The sequence below is a fragment of the Panulirus ornatus genome, chromosome 33, assembly GCF_036320965.1.
Source record: "Panulirus ornatus isolate Po-2019 chromosome 33, ASM3632096v1, whole genome shotgun sequence".
Lineage (NCBI taxonomy): Eukaryota > Metazoa > Arthropoda > Malacostraca > Decapoda > Palinuridae > Panulirus > Panulirus ornatus.
In genome coordinates, this window is record NC_092256.1 from 17,246,849 (window position 1) to 17,267,591 (window position 20,743).

A 20,743-nucleotide genomic window follows, 5' to 3' on the forward strand; every position below is an offset into this window, starting at 1 on the left:
CATGCCTCGCATCCATAAAGAAATAATTGTTGGGATCACTATACCTTCAAAAAACCCATTTTCACCTTGATAAGGATTACTCTTTCCACACATTCTTCAGTGCTCCCAGAACCCTCGTTATTTCTCACCCTTCCGCCCCATCCCCCTCACCCTGTCGTCTGCCCCTGAGCTGACCTGCCACTGTGACGAACACGCTCACAGCTCCCATCTCCGCTGGCATCGAGACGTTTACCCCACCCAGAAGCAACAATCGTCCTCCCACCGTCTCCCATCGCCCTGTCCGGCAGGCAAAGAGTCACGTGACTATAATGATTCGCCTGAGTCAACCAACTCATGATGAGAGCGTAGATGACAGGGTGATCCAGGCGGCCTTGGCGTACGATTGAGATAGGCAAGGTTTGATTACCGAGCCGGATCCCGCGGGTTTGCGTAAGGCATCCACATCGTCCGCGCCATTTAGAACGTGAAGACCACAGGCCCACTGTGGTGTAGTTTCTCAAGAAACCGTAGGATATCCTTCGAAATACGTTACCGCACTGGAGGGCCGCAGTATTAGTCCTCATAGGCAGGACTCGCGATTCTCAAACTGTCCTCTTTCCTTTCCCTATGGGACATTGTCACAGGAAATTGTGGTTAAGAGGAACTGTCCGTCTGTGTGTGTTGTGTAGTTCATGGTCCCATGGAGAGTGTGAGAAGCTGGGGCAAAACACAGATGAAGATATTTGGCACCAGTGAGTAAGAGTCTATCTGTTTACGATGGGTGGTGACGAGTGGAGGAGGATCATCGATCGCTGACCCTCGCTCAGTACGTTGGCATAATCCACAAGCAGTGTGTGTCTCCCCTGCTGTTCAGTTAGCCATAGATCTCCAGGGAAAACCTATTGAGATATAACGTAGTTTCCCTGAAGTAGCTGTCATATATATATATATATATATATATATATATATATATATATATATATATATATATATATATATATATATATATATATATATATATATATATATACGAACAAAGTGCATAGGAACGCGCACCTTCATAGTACATACAAACCACCAACAGCCAGGATCGAACCCGGGATATATATGTATATACATGAGCTACCCATTCATCGACTAATCTCAATAGAGAGCATTAGGATATTCCATGGAGCAAACACCATTCAAACACTTTGAGAGCCAAGGTTGGGGAATGGAAAACTCATTTTGTCTAAGATCAAATACATTCATAGGGGTCAATTATGTATATACATTATAAACAAGAATCCTGTCCAAATATCCACTGTCCAGTTCACTCGCTCAACTCTGGTAAATTTTTTATAGTTGTCGACTAACATAGACAAGTTAAGACCGTTGTTTAGGCAACACTGAAACTGCATTGACCTCAGCCCTTTGAAGCAACCTGGCTTCTGACCCGTCGATTGCAAAGGGTCAGGTCATAGGGCCATTCTATAAACCCTAATGGTTGTTTTACCGTCGTGTTCAAAAGGATTATTGGCTATATAACCTCTACAACGCTGATTGGTTTTGTGCCAGTAAAGATATCATTGGCTACAGTGTGAGGCCATCAGGACACCTGATAAGAACAAGGTGGACGGGAAGCGTTATCAGCAGTTCATTAATAAGATAAAGTTCCTAACTGTAGCCCAATGTAAGTGTTAACTATTGCTCTATTACACAACCTGCGCCAATTCACAGGCCACACCAGCCAGTCTCGCGAGACTGGAGTGCGTAGCTCTGTGTCTTGTTTACACAAAACCAAACCCCAGTCTTCATACAGCAGGCCCAGTCGACCAGAGATGAGGTGTGAACCTGTGTCATTCTCCAACACGCAGATCACGCCTTAACCACACAGCTGCAGTGCTATCCCTGGATAAGTACAGAAGACAGAGACGGAGACAGTGACGGAGCGGTTGGTGGAGAAGGTGGTGATGGTGAACGTGGTGCTGGAAGTCCTCCAGAGAGTGAAGAAGAACTTCTCCTTGTTGGAATACCCATCCTCCTCCTCGCCGGCAAGAACCTGGCCATCGCTGCTGCTTGAGATCTCGTCCATCTCGAAGGCGTCGTCCAAATTTAATTTGAGTTTCTTAGCGCGGCGTCGTCTCCTTCCCATACAGGCAGGGGGATTCGCAGCCCCAGCTGTGGTAGAGATGAGGGTATTCAATTATACTCGTGTGGCTAATAAGGTTAAAACATACGATTCAGAGCCGGCTGGAGGTCGCAACTAGGCTCAGAGTCAGGCACATTCCCAGGTAGGCTTGAGCCTCCGCAGGGTATAAGTTAACGACAGAACAGCCTTCTGCCCATCGACTTAACAACCATTCACATAATAGGTCATTCTGAATGTCAAGATCTTAATGATCTTTGTCGTTCTTATACTTGCCTCTCTTGTCTTTCTTCCCTTTCCTTTTTTATTCCAGAACCAAAGAGCTATATCCTAATTTTCTAACAAATACATTAAAGGGAAAATCAACAGAATAGTTAATGTTAGTTAACATTTGGTAGTCTCGGTGATATTAACTTTGTTTGTTGTAATGGAATTCATCAGCCATCATCTTGTAAATGGTCCTAAGTGAAAGTATCACAGCCCAATGGTTGACTATACGTAGCTACGAAGAATATTCTGATCTCAGTGCCTTTACTACCTAGTCAGTAGTCGCTGATGTTCAGCTTGGGAATAACTAGTATATTAATGTCACACAAAAGCAACAACAGAATCTGACGAAGGTAAAGTTTATCTGTATCTTAGTTTCTTCCGTGAGGATCTGGCGTTCTGTACTTACTGGTGTAGCAGGTGTAGGGGATGGTGGAGGTGAGGGATGAGAGGAAGGTCCAGGTGGTCGTCGAGTAGGACCTTACGAAGAACTTGGCGCTCTCATCTGAGGGGGGGGAGAGAGAGAGAGAGAGAGAGAGAGAGAGAGAGAGAGAGAGAGAGAGAGAGAGAGAGAGAGAGAGAGAGAGAGAGAGAGAGAGAAAATGATAAATGTATATGGAACAAAAATAACGAAATTTTGATACGTACACATAGACTTTTATCATGATTTGAATTCATATGACAGACAGTTATCTTATAATCATTGTAAGTAGACTTGGCTCACAACATCAGCTCTCACTCCAACTTATGATGTACAAGGTGTGAGAAATACCTTTTCCCTCTTGAGTGTCGGCCACGGCGGAACCACATACAAGCGACAGGACCAGGACGCCCACCAATGCCTTCTGTAAGTGAAGAATAAAGGTAATTGGGTTGAGGAAGGATCCTACCTACTTTTGCCAAATGGAGATGATATTCATATCAGCAGCTAAACTTTGCACACTGAGTTATCTCTCTGGAATAAGAAGCAGTTGGTGACCACATCCATTGGAAACTCCTCCCTCGATTATTGAATTAGATATCTACCTATGTGGATCACTTATACCTGCCGTCCATAGGTACAAGCGTGAGTTAGTGGTGTACAGTGGTGATCATCCTAGCTGCTTTTGCCAGTGGGATACCTTGCTCGCTTTTGCGTTTACCTGGCGGAGTTAACAGCGGAGGGAGGGAGGGTCATTGTCTCTGTTAGCTACTGCAGAAAGACACTGAAGTAACTTCTGCCACTGGCGATCCCCATTAGCTGTTGTCTGTGTTAGCTGCTGAGGAAGGCTATTCACCTGGCAGCTGCCACACTGGGGGCTAGGTTAGCTGCAGTTGTTGGAGGGAATGAGTAATGATTTAAATGCTATTCACCTGGTGACTCAGACCACTTGCGTTCGGATCTAACTTGGTTGTGAGTCTTTTGCTTGTGAAGACTGCGTTATCCAATGTTAGTAGTTCAGATGGTAGTAACACCTCTCCACAGGGCTTGTATGAGGACATTCAACCAGTGTTGAATACCTTTCTTGAGACCCCATTGGTGTCAGGACTCTACGTAGAGTGTTGGCACAAACAAGATGATGTCAGGGTTAATATTTCTTCACGATTTTCTTTTTTTTTTTTAAGTCACAGACGCCACGACCTCTTTCGCTGAGTCCTGGAATTTCGAGGTTACAATCCAAGCAGTAGCGGGGGAAATGGTGGAATTCTTGAGAGGAGAGAGAGAGAGAGAGAGAGAGAGAGAGAGAGAGAGAGAGAGAGAGAGAGAGAGAGAGAGAGAGAGAGAGAGAGAGCAGCAAGATATTACCAGTGACTCGTTTATGAGTTAGTCGCGAGTTCTTAGAGACAAAATCAGGCCTTACCATCTTGTGTGGGGGCGGATTATCACTCTCTCATATGGTCACCGTCTTTGGCTTTTATATGGTTGCAACGACGTCTGATAAGAGGAAAATTAGTTTGATATCGCCCAGACGAACCATACACTAGAGGAAATCGTCTCGGAATACTGTCTGAAGGTAGTTTAGAAATGTTGCTTCAACATTTCAACACGTTTAATAACGACTTTGGACATCTGAGTATCTATATCATACCTTTGGACATCTGAGTACCTATATCATACCTTTGGCCCAGTGAATGATTGAGATCCATTGATATTATATTATGGGTAAAAAGGGGTGATATGGCAACCAAAAAAAAACCAGGAAAATGTATGGGAGCAACGGCGAGCCACGAGGAAAAGTTGAGAAGATATATAGAAATGTACGGTTGATGTTCAAAGCTTCGTCACACACACATAGAAGGAGTGGGTTATATACGGATGTAACCCCCTCCGTCGCATCCTTTAGAAAAGCAGTCTCACCACTGCATATCAACATTACCATCACCTTACTCTCATCACGAACGATGTTGTGCACTTCATTCCACATAGTGTCTGCAGTGAAGAGAACTACAGGTGGATGAAGCGCTCCGAACAGCCCAGAGTATAATACTTGTGTTCTGAGCGCTTCGAACAACCAACAATTAAGATTTGTGTTCTGGGGTATCGTGAATTTGATGCTGGTGTCTCACGTGGTGTTATAGCATCACTGTGTTATAGAGGGAGAGAGGAAGCTCCGCACCCCAGGGCTCACACTCTCTCTCTCTCACTTTTGCACTTGCTTTTCGCGTAGTGTTGCCAGAGTCCACAACCATCTTGCGGAGGAAGTGTTCTCTCACGTCCCTACACACACACACACACACACACACACACACACACACAGGGTGACAAAAAATGCATACGCACTTTGAATCTTTATTAATACAATGTTAGTTAAACTACGTCCAAGATTCATAATTCCAATTAAAAGAAGACAGATGTGTCATTATTCTAAGCCATCGCATGTGTTCAGACAGATAGCCATTCTGGCCCAGACACTGATGATAACGTAGTTCCATTGTGTTGCAAACAGCATTAAGCGGTTCATATGGGATATGGGCGCATTAAGCAGTTCCTATGTGGGATCTGGGCGCATTAAGCGGTTCATATGGGATCTGGGCGCATTAAGCGGTTCATATGTGGGATTTGGGCGCATTAAGCGGTTCATGTGGGGGATCTGGGCGCATTCTCCTTCAGTGGCTGCTTTTATCTCGTTGATTGTTGTTGCTACCTCTTCGTCCACTCCGTCAGTTCGGCAGATTTTCATCAAGATGGGTTCAAACTTCGCGATGGTAGTGAGAAGGAGGTGCTTCATCCCCATGGTATGACAAACACATCTATTGAAAGTCCCGAAGCCTTCATAATAAACCTTAACATGAACTATCTGTTATCTGCATTTCCCATGTACTTCTACGTACTTTTCTGTATATGTCGTTCTATAAAAAAAGTCCACTTTCGTCATCTATACAAATATCTTCAAAATCAAAGTCACCTAACTGGTCGCCTTACAATCTTTCTCTTCTTTTGTATGGGTTAAGTACTTCACTTGAGGCATAGTTCAGGAACTACGTAACTTATGAAGGGGTGTTACGCATTGCCTATCATTCAGTTCTTCTGCTCCATCGTCCACAACTTATGTCTGTCTGTCTACCATCATCAGTCACTAAACACAGACTACAATTGACTTCATTTGTACCTGGGGAAAAAACAGAATGGTACAAAACTGATATGCAAATTAAAGAAAAATCACGTTTGAAAGATTTTTTTCCCCATAGAATGTATAACACTTGTTATTATGAGACTCTCAGTGTCATAGACGTGTTGACCGATCGTCCAGCTGACTTACTTTGGCCGGAGAGACAGAGATCAACCAACGGTTTGCAAGCACAGGCGAGGTTGAGGACACGTACGCAAGCACAGGCGAGGTCGAGGACACGTACGCAAGCACAGGCGAGGTCGAGGACACGTATGCAAGCACAGGCGAGGTCGCGGACACGTACGCAAGCACAGGCGAGGTCGAGGACACGTACGCAAGCACAGGCTAGGTCGAGGACACGTACGCAAGCACAGGCTAGGTCGAGGACACGTACGCAAGCACAGGCGAGGTCGAACACACGTACGCAAGCACATACGAGGTCGAGCACACGTACGCGAGCGTAGGGGAGGTCGAGGACACGTACGAGACCACAGACGAGGTCGAGAACACGTATGCAAGCACAGGCGAGGTCGAGGACACGTTCGGCCTCCCCTGTGAGTTCTCACTTTTGGACACGAATTTTTTGAATCTTTGTGTCAGATGACTTACCCTTCCTCAAATTCAACGAGAAAATACTCGCACAGCACCAGACCCATACCATCGCCATCAGGGAGGAGGGTCATGTACCACATAGGCACTGCTGGTAAAAGAGAGGAAGCTAACACAGGCGAGGAATGCGAGAGAGTCGATAAATCAGACAATTTTCCTGTGGTAATACTGTGTAACATCCTGGTCGGTCTGAGGCGTTAGTTCTGTATATAATGCAGGGATTCGCCTGCGACAACGCGCGAGGAGAGGAACTCCGGACTCGGCAAGATGGTAAGTCCTGACGTGTAGAGACGGTGTGATGCGATCCCAAGCGGCTGATAACACTTCCAAAGAGAGAGAGAGAGAGAGAGAGAGAGAGAGAGAGAGAGAGAGAGAGAGAGAGAGAGAGAGAGAGAGAGAGAGAGGAGAGAGAGAGAGAGAGAGAGGCGCAAAGTAATACCAGAAACAGAAGTTTTGAGAGGGTGGAAAAATCTGTTTTCTGTTTTTTTTTTTTTTCTTAATGATGAACGAGAAAATTTCTGCCGGCAGCTGCTGGGAGAAACTTGTGATTTACAATTGAGGGGGAACAGAGGGTTAAGGAAAAGACTACTAGGATATGGAGTAACAGGAGAGAGAAGGAGATGTCGTCTGGTCTAGTAGTATTCAGTACAAATAACGCCACTTAGTACCAGAGTCCCCACAGCCAGCTGCCAACACTCTTAACACAGATGAAAACGTATTCAGTCCCACATCAACAATAGATTCCAAAATCCCAATAGGGAGCAAAGAGCAGGGGGCCACGTAGGTGGCAACTAGCATCTCCCACCTCGGATGACAGGTGGCGCCTTCTTCGTGGACAGGTAATCAAACGGTTCCTCTTGCGGGTTGCAGTTCATTCAGGCCCTCAGGGCAAAGGCCAAGATAATCTCTTCTTAAAGGAAGCAGCAGTTAACTCAAGGTCTCCATTTTCAGAAAGCACCAACGGCTGTTCTGGTCCTCGCGCTGCTGTGTACTGAGGCCGCAGCAACTCTGGAGGGTGAGCCAGGTAAAGTTGCAACTCTGGAGGGTGAGCCAGGTAAAGTTGCAACTCTGGAGGGTGAGCCAGGTAAAGTTGCAACTCTGGAGGGTGAGCCAGGTAAAGTTGCAACTCTGGAGGGTGAGCCAGGTAAAGTTGCAACTCTGGAGGGTGAGCCAGGTAAAGTTACAACTCTGGAGGGTGAGCCAGGTAAAGTTGCAACTCTGGAGGGTGAGCCAGGTAAAGTTGCAACTCTGGAGGGTTAGCCAGGTAAAGTTACAACTCTGGAGGGTGAGCCAGGTAAAGTTACAACTCTGGAGGGTGAGCCAGGTAAAGTTGCAACTCTGGAGGGTGAGCCAGGTAAAGTTGCAACTCTGGAGGGTTAGCCAGGTAAAGTTACAACTCTGGAGGGTGAGCCAGGTAAAGTTGCAACTCTGGAGGGTGAGCCAGGTAAAGTTGCAACTCTGGAGGGTGAGCCAGGTAAAGTTGCAACTCTGGAGGGTGAGCCAGGTAAAGTTGCAACTCTGGAGGGTGAGCCAGGTAAAGTTGCAACTCTGGAGGGTGAGCCAGGTAAAGTTCTCCGTAAGGGTTGGAATAGTGACTCATGGTATAGCAATCGTTATCAGCTTATGGAAGCTTTTCTTCCACAACACAATTTTTTATTCTCATGTTATTTACGTGAGGTTGAGTGTGTTTTAAACCCATTCTCTCTCTCAGACTGAAACCAAAGAATATAGAACACTGTCATATCAACATCTTAAAGAAAGACTGCAAATGGATGATAGCAATGACAGCTTGTTTTCTTTTCTTTACCAGGTGAAAACGAGGCCAAATTCTTCGTGAAGTCATACTCCACAACCACATGGACTTTCTTGTCCTCATTCACATCTACGGTGCCGTACACCTGTTTCACCAGTAAGTGAAGGCCTCATTTACCTCATACTATGAGACAGTCATCTGTACCATTGTTCGTAAAGAGGGTTATAAGCTGGCCTTGGTATATGATCTCAAAACTCTCATTCGGAAAGGTAAACATAGAAAAAAAAACACGTAAGCATCTATTTATTTTCACTTAGAACAATGGTGTATAAAGCCTGTTGTCGTCAGAGATGTATCATGGCAATGGTCAATAAATGTGGCCCAGGAAACAGGACACACACACACACACACACACACACACACACACACACACACACACACACACACATCGAGATACGATCAATGCTTACATATGTTTCCTTTCGTTATAGCAGTACGGAAGGTAAGACATTGTAGAGGTTCCCTTGCCCTCGCTGAGCAAACTTTTCACATTTCCAACTGATCGTGAAGACAGAACTAAAGAAGAAAAAGACGAGACGTTGTCTTCTCATCTTCGTATCAACATTCGGCCCATGATTAACACATGCCTTCCATTGCGTTCTGGCTTTTCGTACACAGAAAAAGCTTAGGACGTCACAGATGACGAAGTTCCGTCTTGCAAGGGGTAAAATTGTAGGTCAGAGGCGACCTACTGCTGGTGGGATGCTGAAGCGCTCACGAGTAAATGCATCTGCGTTTGAAAGTTACTTACTTGACCGTGCATCGAACAGTCGATGAGAACCGACTTTGGATGTCAGATTCAACCAAGGTGCGTACATACATCAAGTGTTGACTGTTACATGACATAAACCGAAGCGTGGGCGTGTGTGCACGTACACGTATACGGACGCCGAGAGGGGCGTCTGAGATCCTTCTACCTCAATCATGTGGAGGCAAACTAAACACGAGTTAAAGAAGGAAGTATCTATGACTCGTCTACGTTCTGGTACAGAGTCTGTCACAGAATAAGAACCTCTAAGAACGTGTATTTTTCTATATATTTGTTTTTCCAGCCAGCAATTGGTATGAAAGTATGATCTATGAAGAAGCATTGCTGCCCCACTTCCCCCATTCCAAGCGGAGATGTTGATCATGTATGAAGTGAAGGCTCTTAGTGCATAGTTGGAGGTGATTGTCAGTGAGGATGTGTGTAACAGTCATGTCAAATGGAATCGGGGAAAAGAAAATATATCACACTGGCTAATAGTCAAAATAGCGCAGGGGTAGATCAAGTTCGTGATAATTGCCTAAAGTTCAACAACTTGACTAACTTGGAGAAAACAGTAACTTTATTTCCTCTGAGGAAGAGGAGTATTCTATCTCAGTCATAAGTTTACGAAAACATATGTACATGTTCACTCTTTCTATGCCACACACTCTGATCTTTTTTTCCTTTTTTTCATTCTTTTTCTTCTCTTTTTTTTTTTTTTTTTTACCTCTGAATGACCAGTTCTTATCTGTGCTTAACTGTTTACCAGCTGACGATACGGCCGCCAACAACATGGCTTGCTCTGGGCGTCGCCTGCGCCGTGCCAGGAAGCTGACGGTGGACCAGGACGCCAGCCAGAGCGACCTCATCAGTAGCAGCCAGGCAGAGGACTCCATCCTGTCCGATGCCGCGCCCAACCAGGAGAAGTTTCTCTTTACGATCTGGAGGACTTCGAGCACCACGGCCACCATCACCACCTTCTCCACCAACCGCTCCGTCACCGTCTCCGCCTCAATCATGTGCACTTTCCCCGGGTTGCAGTTCAACCTGTGTTGACGCGGATGCAGCAGCGGTGATGACTATGGGCGCCCTAGGGACGAGAGGAGGGTGTTAGGTGAGCACATCAGATCTCTCCTCAACATGTAGGGGAGGGAGTGACCCTAACTACCATCCTCACCGCTTCCCGTAATTCGTTCTTCTTCTCCGGAATGTCTCGTTCTCTTGTCTGTTGCTTGATTGGCCAGTCTCTTAAACGCCCCGTTATCTCGTACAGGTCGAGAAAGACGATTGGCCATGTGTGAATATGTACATAGCTGACCCCTAAATGAATACATATGCTTGCAAGTTTTTGTCCTCGTATCTTTTGTATCTTCCTCAGGTTGGATAATCAGGTAGATGAATAGCTAAACAGATGAATGAAATCCTCTTGCACAAAACTCAATATGATCTCAACATGTACGAATGACAGTCATTTACTCACACATCAAAACAAAGAAGGAAATGTAACGGATTTTTTTTTCTCTACAAACCTCAGAAAAAATTACTTTTTTAAAACGTTACCAAAGTTCCGTCGATGCATATATGATCAGGACTATCCAGGTTTTTCTTAGATGTCATCAGCTCACGCCCCTGGTGGCCTGTAGTCGAACATTAGAAGACGAGGAAATCGAAAGTTGGAAGCAGAATTCATTGTGCTTGGAGACTGAGAAGAGAATCTTCATTCATTTCTTATTGTTACTAAGCAAACACATGATAAAAGGAAACCAGTTCTTGAGCTGGATGTAGAGATTCACAAGTATCTACAATGTGGGTACCGGATTCCTTGCTCTCTGTGTAAAAGAAATCATGAGCGAGTATTCCACTGCTCATCAAGGAAGGAGCGAATCAGGAAGTATCCAACATTTGATCTCGCTTCTGAAGAGTTTCGAATCTGATCCTCGTCATTCCCAGCCATAGTTTTCCTCAAAGACCGTCACAGTTGCTCCAATCACTTCCTTGGTAAAGGTACGTACATAGTTACTGTGTGGACTTAACGCCCCTCTCGACCGTTCGAAAGCTCATCACAGTCGACTCAGCAGCGTACGAGGGAATCACACATCACAAGGAATTGTGAAACAAGTTTGCAGCTTTCTCAGTGGCGGCTGTGAGAGGGACGGTGGTGGGTTCCGCCACACCACAAACTTCCCCTTCATCCCCCTCTGGGGAAGAGGCTCAAGACTCGTCCTTTCTCTGCGCTTGTGGTAATGATGAAGTCATGAGGAGGGTGTGTGTGTGTGTGGGTGTGTGTAGGAGGAGGAGGAGGAGGCTATTGGCCACTCGCAGGTCTCAACGGCAACAAAGACATACCAGGCTACGAGAGGGAGTTAGTCTGTATGAGGTGTAGAAGTGACACCATCGTCCAATCCCCCTAATGCATTCCTTATTCTAATGACGAGTTAGAGAGAGCGAGAGCCAGCGACAGTATGGGAATAGCCCATAGCTATGGTTTAGCCTACGGCTTCCACAGTCTGGCGTACACCTGTGTTCGGGGTGATGATGAATGTGAAATGACCAATACATTACCAATGAATAATCCTATGTTAAAAACTCTCAGTCTCTGCTTTGAATACGTGTCACTGTTTCTTGATATGCTTCGTTCACTTCTATATGGTTATCTGGAGAGATGTTATGGGTATGAAAGAGAAAAGATTCTGTTAAGAAATATGAAGGAATTTGACTAGAAAACCGTAATGGAGAGCTTTCCAGCAACCTCAGTCCTACGTGATTATCACTCACCAATAGCTTAAATGAGGGACATTCAACGTGGCAGGAAAGGACTCAAACTGAAGCACCCAGCCATCCACCCCACCCTCACCCAGCCATCCACCCCACCCTCACCCAGCCATCCACCCCCACCCTCACCCAGCCATCCACCCCCACCCTCACCCAGCCATCCACCCCACCCTCACCCAGCCATCCACCCCACCCTCACCCAGCCATCCACCCCACCCTCACCCAGCCATCCACCCCACCCTCACCCAACCATCCACCCCACCCTCACCCAGCCATCCACCCCACCCTCACCCAGCCATCCACCCCACCCTCACCCAGCCATCCACCCCCACCCTCACCCAGCCATTCACCCCACCCTCACCCAGCCATCCACCCCACCCTCACCCAGCCATCCACCCCACCCTCACCCAGCCATCCACCCCACCCTCACCCAGCCATCTACCCCAACCCTCACCCAGCCATCCACCCTCACCCTCACCCAGCCATCCACCCCACCCTCACCCAGCCATCCACCCCACCCTCACCCAGCCATCCACCCCACCCTCACCCAGCCATCCACCCCACCCTCACCCAGCCATCCACCCCACCCTCACCCAGCCATCCACCCCACCCTCACCCAGCCATCCACCCCACCCTCACCCAGCCATCCACCCCACCCTCACCCAGCCATCCACCCCACCCTCACCCAGCCATCCACCCCACCCTCACCCAGCCATCCACCCCACCCTCACCCAGCCATCCACCCCCACCCTCACCCAGCCATCCACCCCCACCCTCACCCAGCCATCCACCCCACCCTCACCCAACCATCCACCCCCACCCTCACCCAGCCATCCACCCCACCCTCACCCAGCCATCCACCTCACCCTCACCCAGCCATTCACCCCACCCTCACCCAGCCATCCACCCCCACCCTCACCCAGCCATCCACCCCACCCTCACCCAACCATCCACCCCACCCTCACCCAGCCATCCACCCCCACCCTCACCCAGCCATCCACCCCACCCTCACCCAGCCATCCACCTCACCCTCACCCAGCCATCCACCCCACCCTCACCCAGCCATCCACCCCCACCCTCAAAAATGAAGAAAAGAAAGGAAATGATCATTTTTTTTTTAAATTGCTTTACGTTTCTCTCTCTACGATACTTAAAAATAAATATGGGAAATTGGAAAATAGTTAAGTTTAAGTATAGGTGAGTGAAGACCTCGAGAGGAATCCTTTGACCAAACGCAGCTCGGGAATCCTTAGAACACATCTTATGGGCCAGTCACACTTATAGACGTGGTCATGGTGACCCTACATCATGAGTCTTACTGGTTCCTCTGCGACACAGTGACTGTTTGAATGAAAGGCATCATTTCGTTGACATGCGGGACTTTGAGATAGATTGATAGATAGCTGGTCCTAAGCTAAGACTCTTTATCTTAACAGCTTCCCCTTCTCTGTTGCTGTTGGGATCAAGCAGACTTTCCTTGAGAGGGAGAGACAATTGAACATCAAGGCCAGTTATCTGGTTGGCATTGTATTCTATAAACAGACAAAAGAGAAAAGCAAAGAGGGATTTCAAGAGCATTCCATCTATATTTAGGGCAGATATTCTCGATAGCTCTGGGAGACAAGATCCATCACAAACCCAGTAAAATACTTGCAAACAGTATTCAAAACCAAACAAATCATATTCACGACATCCATAAGTCAGTAAGTCACTTATTCATTAACGCTTTGTCTTCTGTAATCATCTTATCCTCCCCTGTAGTCTCAGATATTGCCACCGCCGTGTGTGTGTGTGTGTGTGTGTGTGTAGCACACGGTGGGCCAACCCCTTCACCACACCCCAAATATTCACCACAGACCAAATGTTGCGGAAGATACATACAGCTTGCACGGCCCTAACCATAACCCGGGAGCAGACGGCTTATGGTCTCAAGCAGCAGCAGAAGGGCCTTAAAAGCACTCTCTCTCTCTCTCTCTCATTCAGAAGAGAGAGAGAGAGAGAGAGAGAGAGAGAGAGAGAGAGAGAGAGAGAGAGAGAGAGAGAGAGAGAGAGAGAGAGAGAGAGAGAGAGAGAGAGAGAGCTACGAACTAGCTTTACCTCATGACAAAAAAAAAGAAAGAAAAGAAACACCTCGCCATTGGTCCTCATAGGTATGTCATAAGATACACACACACACACACACACACACACACACACACACTCCCTCTCTCCTCCTCCCTGGATGTCCTCACTCAGGGAGAGTGGACACATCAGCTGGCCTGAATGTTGTCGGTTTCTCACTCATTACTCCTCCATAATGTGGCTATGAAAGTAACCAGCCCGACCCGCTCTTAGGGCTGGCCCGAACAACTTAACATATCAACTTGTTCAGTCAAAAAAAGAATATAATTCTCCCAATTAGGCTCAACGCTAGTGTGCATATGGACGTGTTGACAACAGTGTCTACAGATGTGCGTTTAAACACCGTTGCAAACTTGTACACACACACACACACACACACACACACACACACACCTACAGAAGCATGGAGAGGTAAAAGACACATCGCTTTATCTACTATCTATCTATTATCTAACTATCTATCTATCTATCTGTCTATCTATCTATCTATCTATCTATCTATCTATCTATCCATCTACCTATCCATCTATCTATCTATTCATCTATCTATCCATCAATCTATCTATATGACTATCTTTCTAGCGATGTCTATCTATCTAACCATCTAACTATCTCTCCATCTAACTATCCATCTAACTATCTATCTATCTATCAATCTATTTATATTCAGTGTGAGGAGGCGGAGCATCACATTAGCACATCGTGAGTGACCCCGATGTTCTTGGCTTAACAGCAGCGTGTCGACACGACCATCTTTACGTAAAGTCTTCCCATTACGGTGAGGTTTGGCTGCCTTACTAACGTCTACCTTCTTTTGGACAACGGCGCCTGTGTCCTGCGTCACGAATCATTAAGACCAATTGATGGTTTTTTTTTGTAATGTGGATTAAAGTGATTCGTTAACATAGATCGTGTGGGTTCGGAAGTTAAAGTCTCTCTGTGTCATATTTACTGTGGATTCCTAAAGGCTGTGTTTTCTGTGACACAGTAGGTCTCATTGTCATATACCTTCCCCTCTGTTCAACAGCAGGTCTAATTGATATATATATATATATATATATATATATATATATATATATATATATATATATATATATATATATATATATATATATATATATATATATATATATATATATACCTTTATCTCTGTACCACAGCAGGTCTGATAGATATATACCTTCTTCTTCTCTATGCCACAGTGGGCTCGATAGATATGTACCTTCCCCTCTGTGCCACAGTGGGTTTGGTAGATATATGCCTTCCCCTCTGTGCCACAGCAAGTCTGATAGATCATGATCTCTAAACTCTGAACCAGTTACAGTGCAGGTTAAGACGAGATCCTCCTCCTCCTCCTCCTCCTCCTCCTCAATCCTCTCTCTCTCTCTCTCTCTCTCTCTCTCTCTCTCTCTCTCTCTCTCTCTCTCTCTCTCTCTCTCTCTCTCTCTCTCTCTCTCTCATCTCAGAGCCTATTCCTCCTCCCTTCCCTTTCCCCACCACCGTCCTCCTCCATCCTACATCCGTGGTGGGTGAGAGGAGGGTGGGGACAGCTGGCAAGCTAGAGGGACGACCTTGTCCCCTTGGTGGCAGCAGATGGGACTCTCACGAGGACCCTCCTGACGACGCTGAGTATAAAAGTGGAGATCGCTGAGCTCAAGCCATCCACAGCACCGCCTCTGCTCCCAGCGACAAGACCCTCTTCAACACAGGCCTTCATCGTCGCTACGAACTGCCCGCCTGCCACCTTGCGTTCCTCACTTGTCTTCACCTCCAGGAACTTGTAGAAGAATCGTCAAGTGAGCTCCTCTGTCATTCCAAATAGCACGGATGTTGTTATAGATTAATCTTAAGAAAATCTTTATCAGTATCCGATGATGACTCTTTCGCATGCATGATTCCTCAAAGAGTGTTTAAAAGTCTCATAGGATTAATACTCCTCTACTACATATGCATAGGGGCTGTAGGTTTATGAGCGTACCTCTAAGGGAATTCGATTCTTTCAAGATGCCTCCAGCCCTATAGATCGGCAAAATTTCCTAACTTCTTTAGGGTTAGCTTTGCTATCCAGTAGTCCAAACGTATTTTTACCAACGCGTTCCAATTCTTTAAAGAGAGGAAGGTGAGAGAGATCTTGTGTCACGAGAGGTAAGAGACGATAAACTCTTGCGATAAGAGAGAGATAGAAAAAAGAATGCCTGGGTATCATTACATTCTTTATACTTTCAGGCGAAGAATAATGAGCATATATGTTCGTCATCAGAGACTTGACGATGAAACAGTCATCTGGTACGATTCAGATAAGAATAAGTGAAAAGTTCTTAATTTTACGTCATTCTTCTTTTGTCTTATGCTATTGTCTGAATCTCCAATTTACTATCAAACGAATCATTATTAGAAGCTGATGTGAATATCATTAAATATTCAGGGTCAGTTTTTCACAGCCGTCAAAATGAAATTTAAGACATACATCTTAAGATTCATATGTTAAAGATTTTTCTAGTTATAGGGAATTGTCTCAGGATGTGATTGGATGATCGATTTCTTCAGTACATTAAACCCAGTCATACAGACAGCCTCGAAAGGATCCAACTGCCTGTTGCTCTTTGAATACCTTTACGTTTCTTCGTATTGAGGGCATCTGTTAAACTATGACACTCATGTTTACGTCTATTGTAAGATATTGATATTTCGTCCACTTAGATTTTGCGTTTAAGTCTGGACAATAGAGAATAAGTTCATTGGTATGATTATCTAGCTCCGACTATTGTAGTACTTGACAACCTCTTTTTGCGAGTCCGGATCCTAGACTGAAGCCGGCGAGTTCGTGGTTCGAACAGGAGTTATCATAACTAAATTCCATAGCGCATGTTAAAGAGAGAGTTTCAAGCAGGGTTCGTCTCTAAGATTCATTTGCTCATGTTGGAAACCGTCTAAGCCACTCCCTCGCCAGCAGTTGTTGACCACAAGGTAAATGTGTGTGTGTGTGTGTGTGTGTGTGTGTGGTTCGTTACCTCATTTGTTATGTAGGTCCACGCTGGTCCACGGACTCGCCTGTGTGGTAACTTTTACGACATCTAACTTAGTGAGCTGTAGTGCGACTCTCAAGTTCCTCATTCAGAACTAAGTTCCCTTTTCATCTCTCCACCGTGAACTTGGTCATCACGATCATTCTTATTCTTTAATACCTTCTTAAGAAGACCTAATGAGACGGTAGGTAAAGAAATGATGATCTATACTGAACCTTGCAGGACATATACCCCAAAGGCGAGGATACACCATGCGTTCTACCGTGTGTGATAGTGAAGTAAAAAATGTAATATGGATAAGATTAGATAGTGAGTTAACGAATGAAGACCATCAAGTTAAGAAAACGATAAGACACCAATATCTTTCTGGTGGTAGAGCTACAGTCATAAGGGCTTATTGAGAGTCACGAATTGAATGAATTGCTTTAGACTTCCTTTGTTTTTTCACAGAACACAATTGTACAGTAAAACACACACACACACACACACCAACACCATTGTTTTCGTTGATCTCTCTTTCGTTTTCCAGGATGAAGATGTCCTCTTGCCTCGTGATACCCACAGTGGTGGCCATCCTCTCCTGCCTGGTGAGCACCACGGGCCTGGTGCTGCCCCTGGTCACCACCACGGGCCTCACCTCCAGCATCTCCGTCAGCGCCAGCGCCTTGGCTGCCGGAGCCGCCGGCGGCGTCTTGGGACTTGGCTTAGCCGCTCTCCTAGCTAGAAGAAGTAAGCCACCGACACACCACACTATGCCTTATTTCCCCCTGTCGCTCGTGTGGTAACTTAGCATGATACATCAGTGGTTCATGAATGCTTAGTGTAGGATAAATTGATAAAGAATAATCAAAGTAGACGAGTAATTAATGATACAAGGGAAATAAACTGGGATACAATAATGGATCAACAGATCAGAAACGGTTTGAAATGATTTATATGCCACTTTATAGAAGTATATCTTCGATCAAGAGCCTTCATCTTTTTCTTCTCGCGGTTTTAAAATGAACGAGTAGTCAAAGTATTCATCTAGTAGAGCTGTCGAGTCCAACCAGTTTATGGAACAGATCACACGAATTAGTTCTTCAAAACATTGTGTGTCATCTTTACATCCTAGATATGCTTTCTGTAGTGATACGTTGGACAAAATACCAATCGACTTTGAGACAAAAGTAAACAAAAAGAAGTGATTTGATCTTTGCAAAAGTACACGCCAGAGTTAGAAGCGTCAGAAAAGTAGTTTATAGAAAAACGAACGTTAGAAACAATATCACAAAGCTGAATATATAATGTTGTAGTGTAACTAGTACTACTACTGCTGTTACTAATGAGCAGATCTCAAAACCGGTGTCTTGTTATTGTCAATCAGGTCAGGTATCCCTGCAGCCTCATCCTACTGAGTTCTTTATCTTACAGGGGAAGCTGAATCCTCTTCTTATGAACGCCACAGGAGGGAGATCGACGACGACAGGTGAGCCACTCTCCTTTCACTTATACTTTACACAAAGCCTCTGACTTACTACTAGATGATACGAAGTGACGAAATATGCATGAATGATGATTAGCCTAATTATTGAACTGGAAGGAACTTGTTTTTGAATTAGGAGGAACTTATTACTGAATTGGGTGGAACTTGTTTTTGAATCGTTTCCCCCCCAACTATAGACTGGACGAGATCTTGGCCATGGTAGCAAAGGTGGATGCCAATGGTTGTGGCATGCAATACGTCTGTCAGGTCTACAGCAAACCCGAGAATACCCTCACACTCCGCGAGCAGACCATCAGGCTCCTCATTGGGTGAGTTGCTCCGTCTTGTCACCAAACTGATTAAGTAGTCAATGGATGTTACAAAGATCCACTTGAAAAAGATTATCATATAAATTCTTGAGTCTGTCTTTCATTAGGATCATTATGGATGTGTTTTAAGTCTATTGTATTTTCTATCTCATCTCAGACTTTAAAGTCAGCTTTCGACTCTCATAAGCACTTTTGAATTTCAGTCTTTATTTTGTTATGATAAGCTGAGGTTTAAGATACAAATTGTGACACAAGTGTCAGTACACTAGAGTGAGTATATATGGGCAAAAACGTAGGGAGAAATATAGAAAGCAAGAGTCAAGAATTTATTCTTTTCTCAATCAGTTTCAGCAGTTTCCTTCAATTGAGGAATAGCTCTCACATTTTCCAAAGTGGTTGAGAATGAGTTCTTAACTTCTTGCTTTCCACTTTTCCTTTCTACTTTTAACCCTGTACTCACTTCATCCCATCTCTACCAGCGGTATCCTACTGTATCATAACTCCCGTATCTTCCTATCCTGGACAACACAGAGAGAAACCGGAGCCCGTGTCCCCCTCTGACGTCAAGAAACCCCGAGCTCTCTACCAGTCAGCTGCTGTCTTGGGCCTCAGGGGTGAAAACTGTCGTACCTTCTACGATACTTGCCCCTTGACCTACGCCGAGGTCGAGGAATACCTGGACACTCTCGATCTGCAGTAACAGTAAAGGGAACCAGGCGACCTTCTTCGGCAGATGGAAGACGCCGAAGGTGCAGAAATAGTATCTGTAGTAGTAGTAGTAGTCGTAGTAGAACCAACACCAGCAGTGATAGTCAGATTATAATGTTAATTGTTGTAGAATGATTCAGTTTTCTTGGTAAAGATAAGCACACTAGTAGAATTCCTTAGAAGCAAAATTATCTTGATGTTAGCTTTACCTTCAGAATTACTTGTTTTTGATGAAATTTCATTTTTTTTTGTCTTTTTATTTTGGCTTCTAAAAATCTATTTTTCTTCTTCTTAATCCCATTATAGTCATTGTTTTTAGTATTCAGTTCCTTCGTGGATTGGGTTTAGTTTTCATTTTTTTTTCACTTCAGTCATGTTTGTTCACTTGCCTTCATTGTCAACACATCAGAATGTCTTTTTTATATTACGAACAGAAGGTCTTACCAAGGCCAAGCCTTGAATAAAACACATAAAAAGGACATAGACCCTCATCTGATTAATTAATTAGGCATTGCTTACTGTAAGACCTTCTGTGTTGTTTTGCTCATTTATTTTCTCACAGATGATGATGTATTTTTGTACTGAACTATAATAAAAGGCATTCCTTTGCTCATTCTTTTTTATTTGCTCATTTCTTTGTTTTCAATCTGTGTACCTTTTCATGGGAGCATTTCTCTATCTTCTCACAGCGAGTCAGTTCGAACAAAACATGAGTCGAGATTTTAAGTTCATGTGATGACAGTTTTGATAAGATAATTTTCTGTGAGGAATAAACATTATACTCGGTCAACTACCAGGCTAAAGTGTGTGCTAAGTTTAGCCAGCTGTTGAGTTGAAGGGTGTGCGAAGCTCAGTCACTTATTGAACAACAGTGTGCAGTAAACTTAGCTAGCACTGAGCTGAAGTGTGTGCTAAATTCAGCCAGCTATTGCGTTGAAATCTGTACTATGCTCATCCTGGTGTTGCAATGAAGTGTGTGCTAAATTCAAACAGCTTTTGCGCTTGCGTGTGCTGATCTTAGTCAGCTATTGTGCTTAAGTAGATTCTAAACTCCATCACCTATACTGCGCCAAAGCTTGTGCTGAAGTCAATCATTGTGATGAAATGTGTGTTAAACTCAGTCGGTTATTGCACTGTGTACTAGAATCATGTATTTCGCTATATTTATCAGTATAGATAAACGATGCA

At 44.9% G+C, this 20,743-nt stretch overlaps 3 protein-coding genes across 5 annotated transcripts; 2 read left to right on the plus strand and 1 right to left on the minus strand.

Moving 5' to 3' along the window:
• Positions 1–1,204: 1,204 nt before the first annotated feature.
• Positions 1,205–4,240, minus strand: LOC139759506 (uncharacterized). The gene is made up of 4 exons (XM_071681701.1): positions 4,216–4,240; positions 3,147–3,219; positions 2,784–2,879; positions 1,205–2,139 (listed from the first exon to the last, which is right to left on the minus strand). Exons 1-4 carry the CDS (start codon positions 4,216–4,218, stop codon positions 1,844–1,846), a joined length of 468 nt encoding a protein of 155 aa, XP_071537802.1. The 5' UTR covers positions 4,219–4,240; the 3' UTR covers positions 1,205–1,843.
• A 390-nt stretch (positions 4,241–4,630) lies between these two features.
• LOC139759507 (uncharacterized) lies at positions 4,631–10,481 on the plus strand. Of its 3 annotated transcripts, none has more exons than XM_071681704.1 (4): positions 4,631–6,843; positions 7,525–7,588; positions 8,384–8,482; positions 9,904–10,481. In XM_071681704.1, the coding sequence occupies exons 1-4, from the start codon at positions 6,841–6,843 to the stop codon at positions 10,188–10,190; spliced, it is 453 nt and encodes a 150-aa protein (XP_071537805.1). In that variant the 5' UTR covers positions 4,631–6,840; the 3' UTR covers positions 10,191–10,481. The 3 variants fall into 3 exon arrangements, with proteins under 3 accessions (XP_071537805.1, XP_071537806.1, XP_071537804.1); XM_071681703.1 differs by having other exon boundaries at positions 4,634–6,843; positions 7,525–7,597; XM_071681705.1 differs by lacking the exon at positions 7,525–7,588.
• A 5,211-nt stretch (positions 10,482–15,692) lies between these two features.
• Positions 15,693–20,166, plus strand: LOC139759508 (uncharacterized). The gene is made up of 5 exons (XM_071681706.1): positions 15,693–15,823; positions 17,583–17,782; positions 18,467–18,521; positions 18,716–18,847; positions 19,379–20,166. Exons 2-5 carry the CDS (start codon positions 17,584–17,586, stop codon positions 19,545–19,547), a joined length of 555 nt encoding a protein of 184 aa, XP_071537807.1. The 5' UTR covers positions 15,693–15,823; position 17,583; the 3' UTR covers positions 19,548–20,166.
• The last annotated feature ends 577 nt before the right edge of the window (positions 20,167–20,743 follow it).

Excerpts from the sequence above, each read along its gene's own strand:
- LOC139759506 (XM_071681701.1), bottom strand. Across the intron at positions 2,880-3,146 it reads CGACACTCAAGAGGGAAAAG|ATGAGAGCGCCAAGTTCTTC; the intron begins GTATTTCTCACA and ends CCCCCCCCTCAG. Across the intron at positions 2,140-2,783 it reads CCCCTACACCTGCTACACCA|CTGGGGCTGCGAATCCCCCT; the intron begins GTAAGTACAGAA and ends TCTCTACCACAG.
- LOC139759507 (XM_071681703.1), top strand. Across the intron at positions 7,598-8,383 it reads AACTCTGGAGGGTGAGCCAG|GTGAAAACGAGGCCAAATTC; the intron begins GTAAAGTTGCAA and ends TTTCTTTACCAG. Across the intron at positions 8,483-9,903 it reads GCCGTACACCTGTTTCACCA|CTGACGATACGGCCGCCAAC; the intron begins GTAAGTGAAGGC and ends ACTGTTTACCAG.
- LOC139759508 (XM_071681706.1), top strand. The coding sequence starts at position 17,584 with ATGAAGATGTCCTCTTGCCTCGTGATACCCACAGTGGTGGCCATCCTC. Across the intron at positions 17,783-18,466 it reads CGCTCTCCTAGCTAGAAGAA|GGGAAGCTGAATCCTCTTCT; the intron begins GTAAGCCACCGA and ends TTTATCTTACAG. Across the intron at positions 18,522-18,715 it reads AGGGAGATCGACGACGACAG|ACTGGACGAGATCTTGGCCA; the intron begins GTGAGCCACTCT and ends CCCCAACTATAG.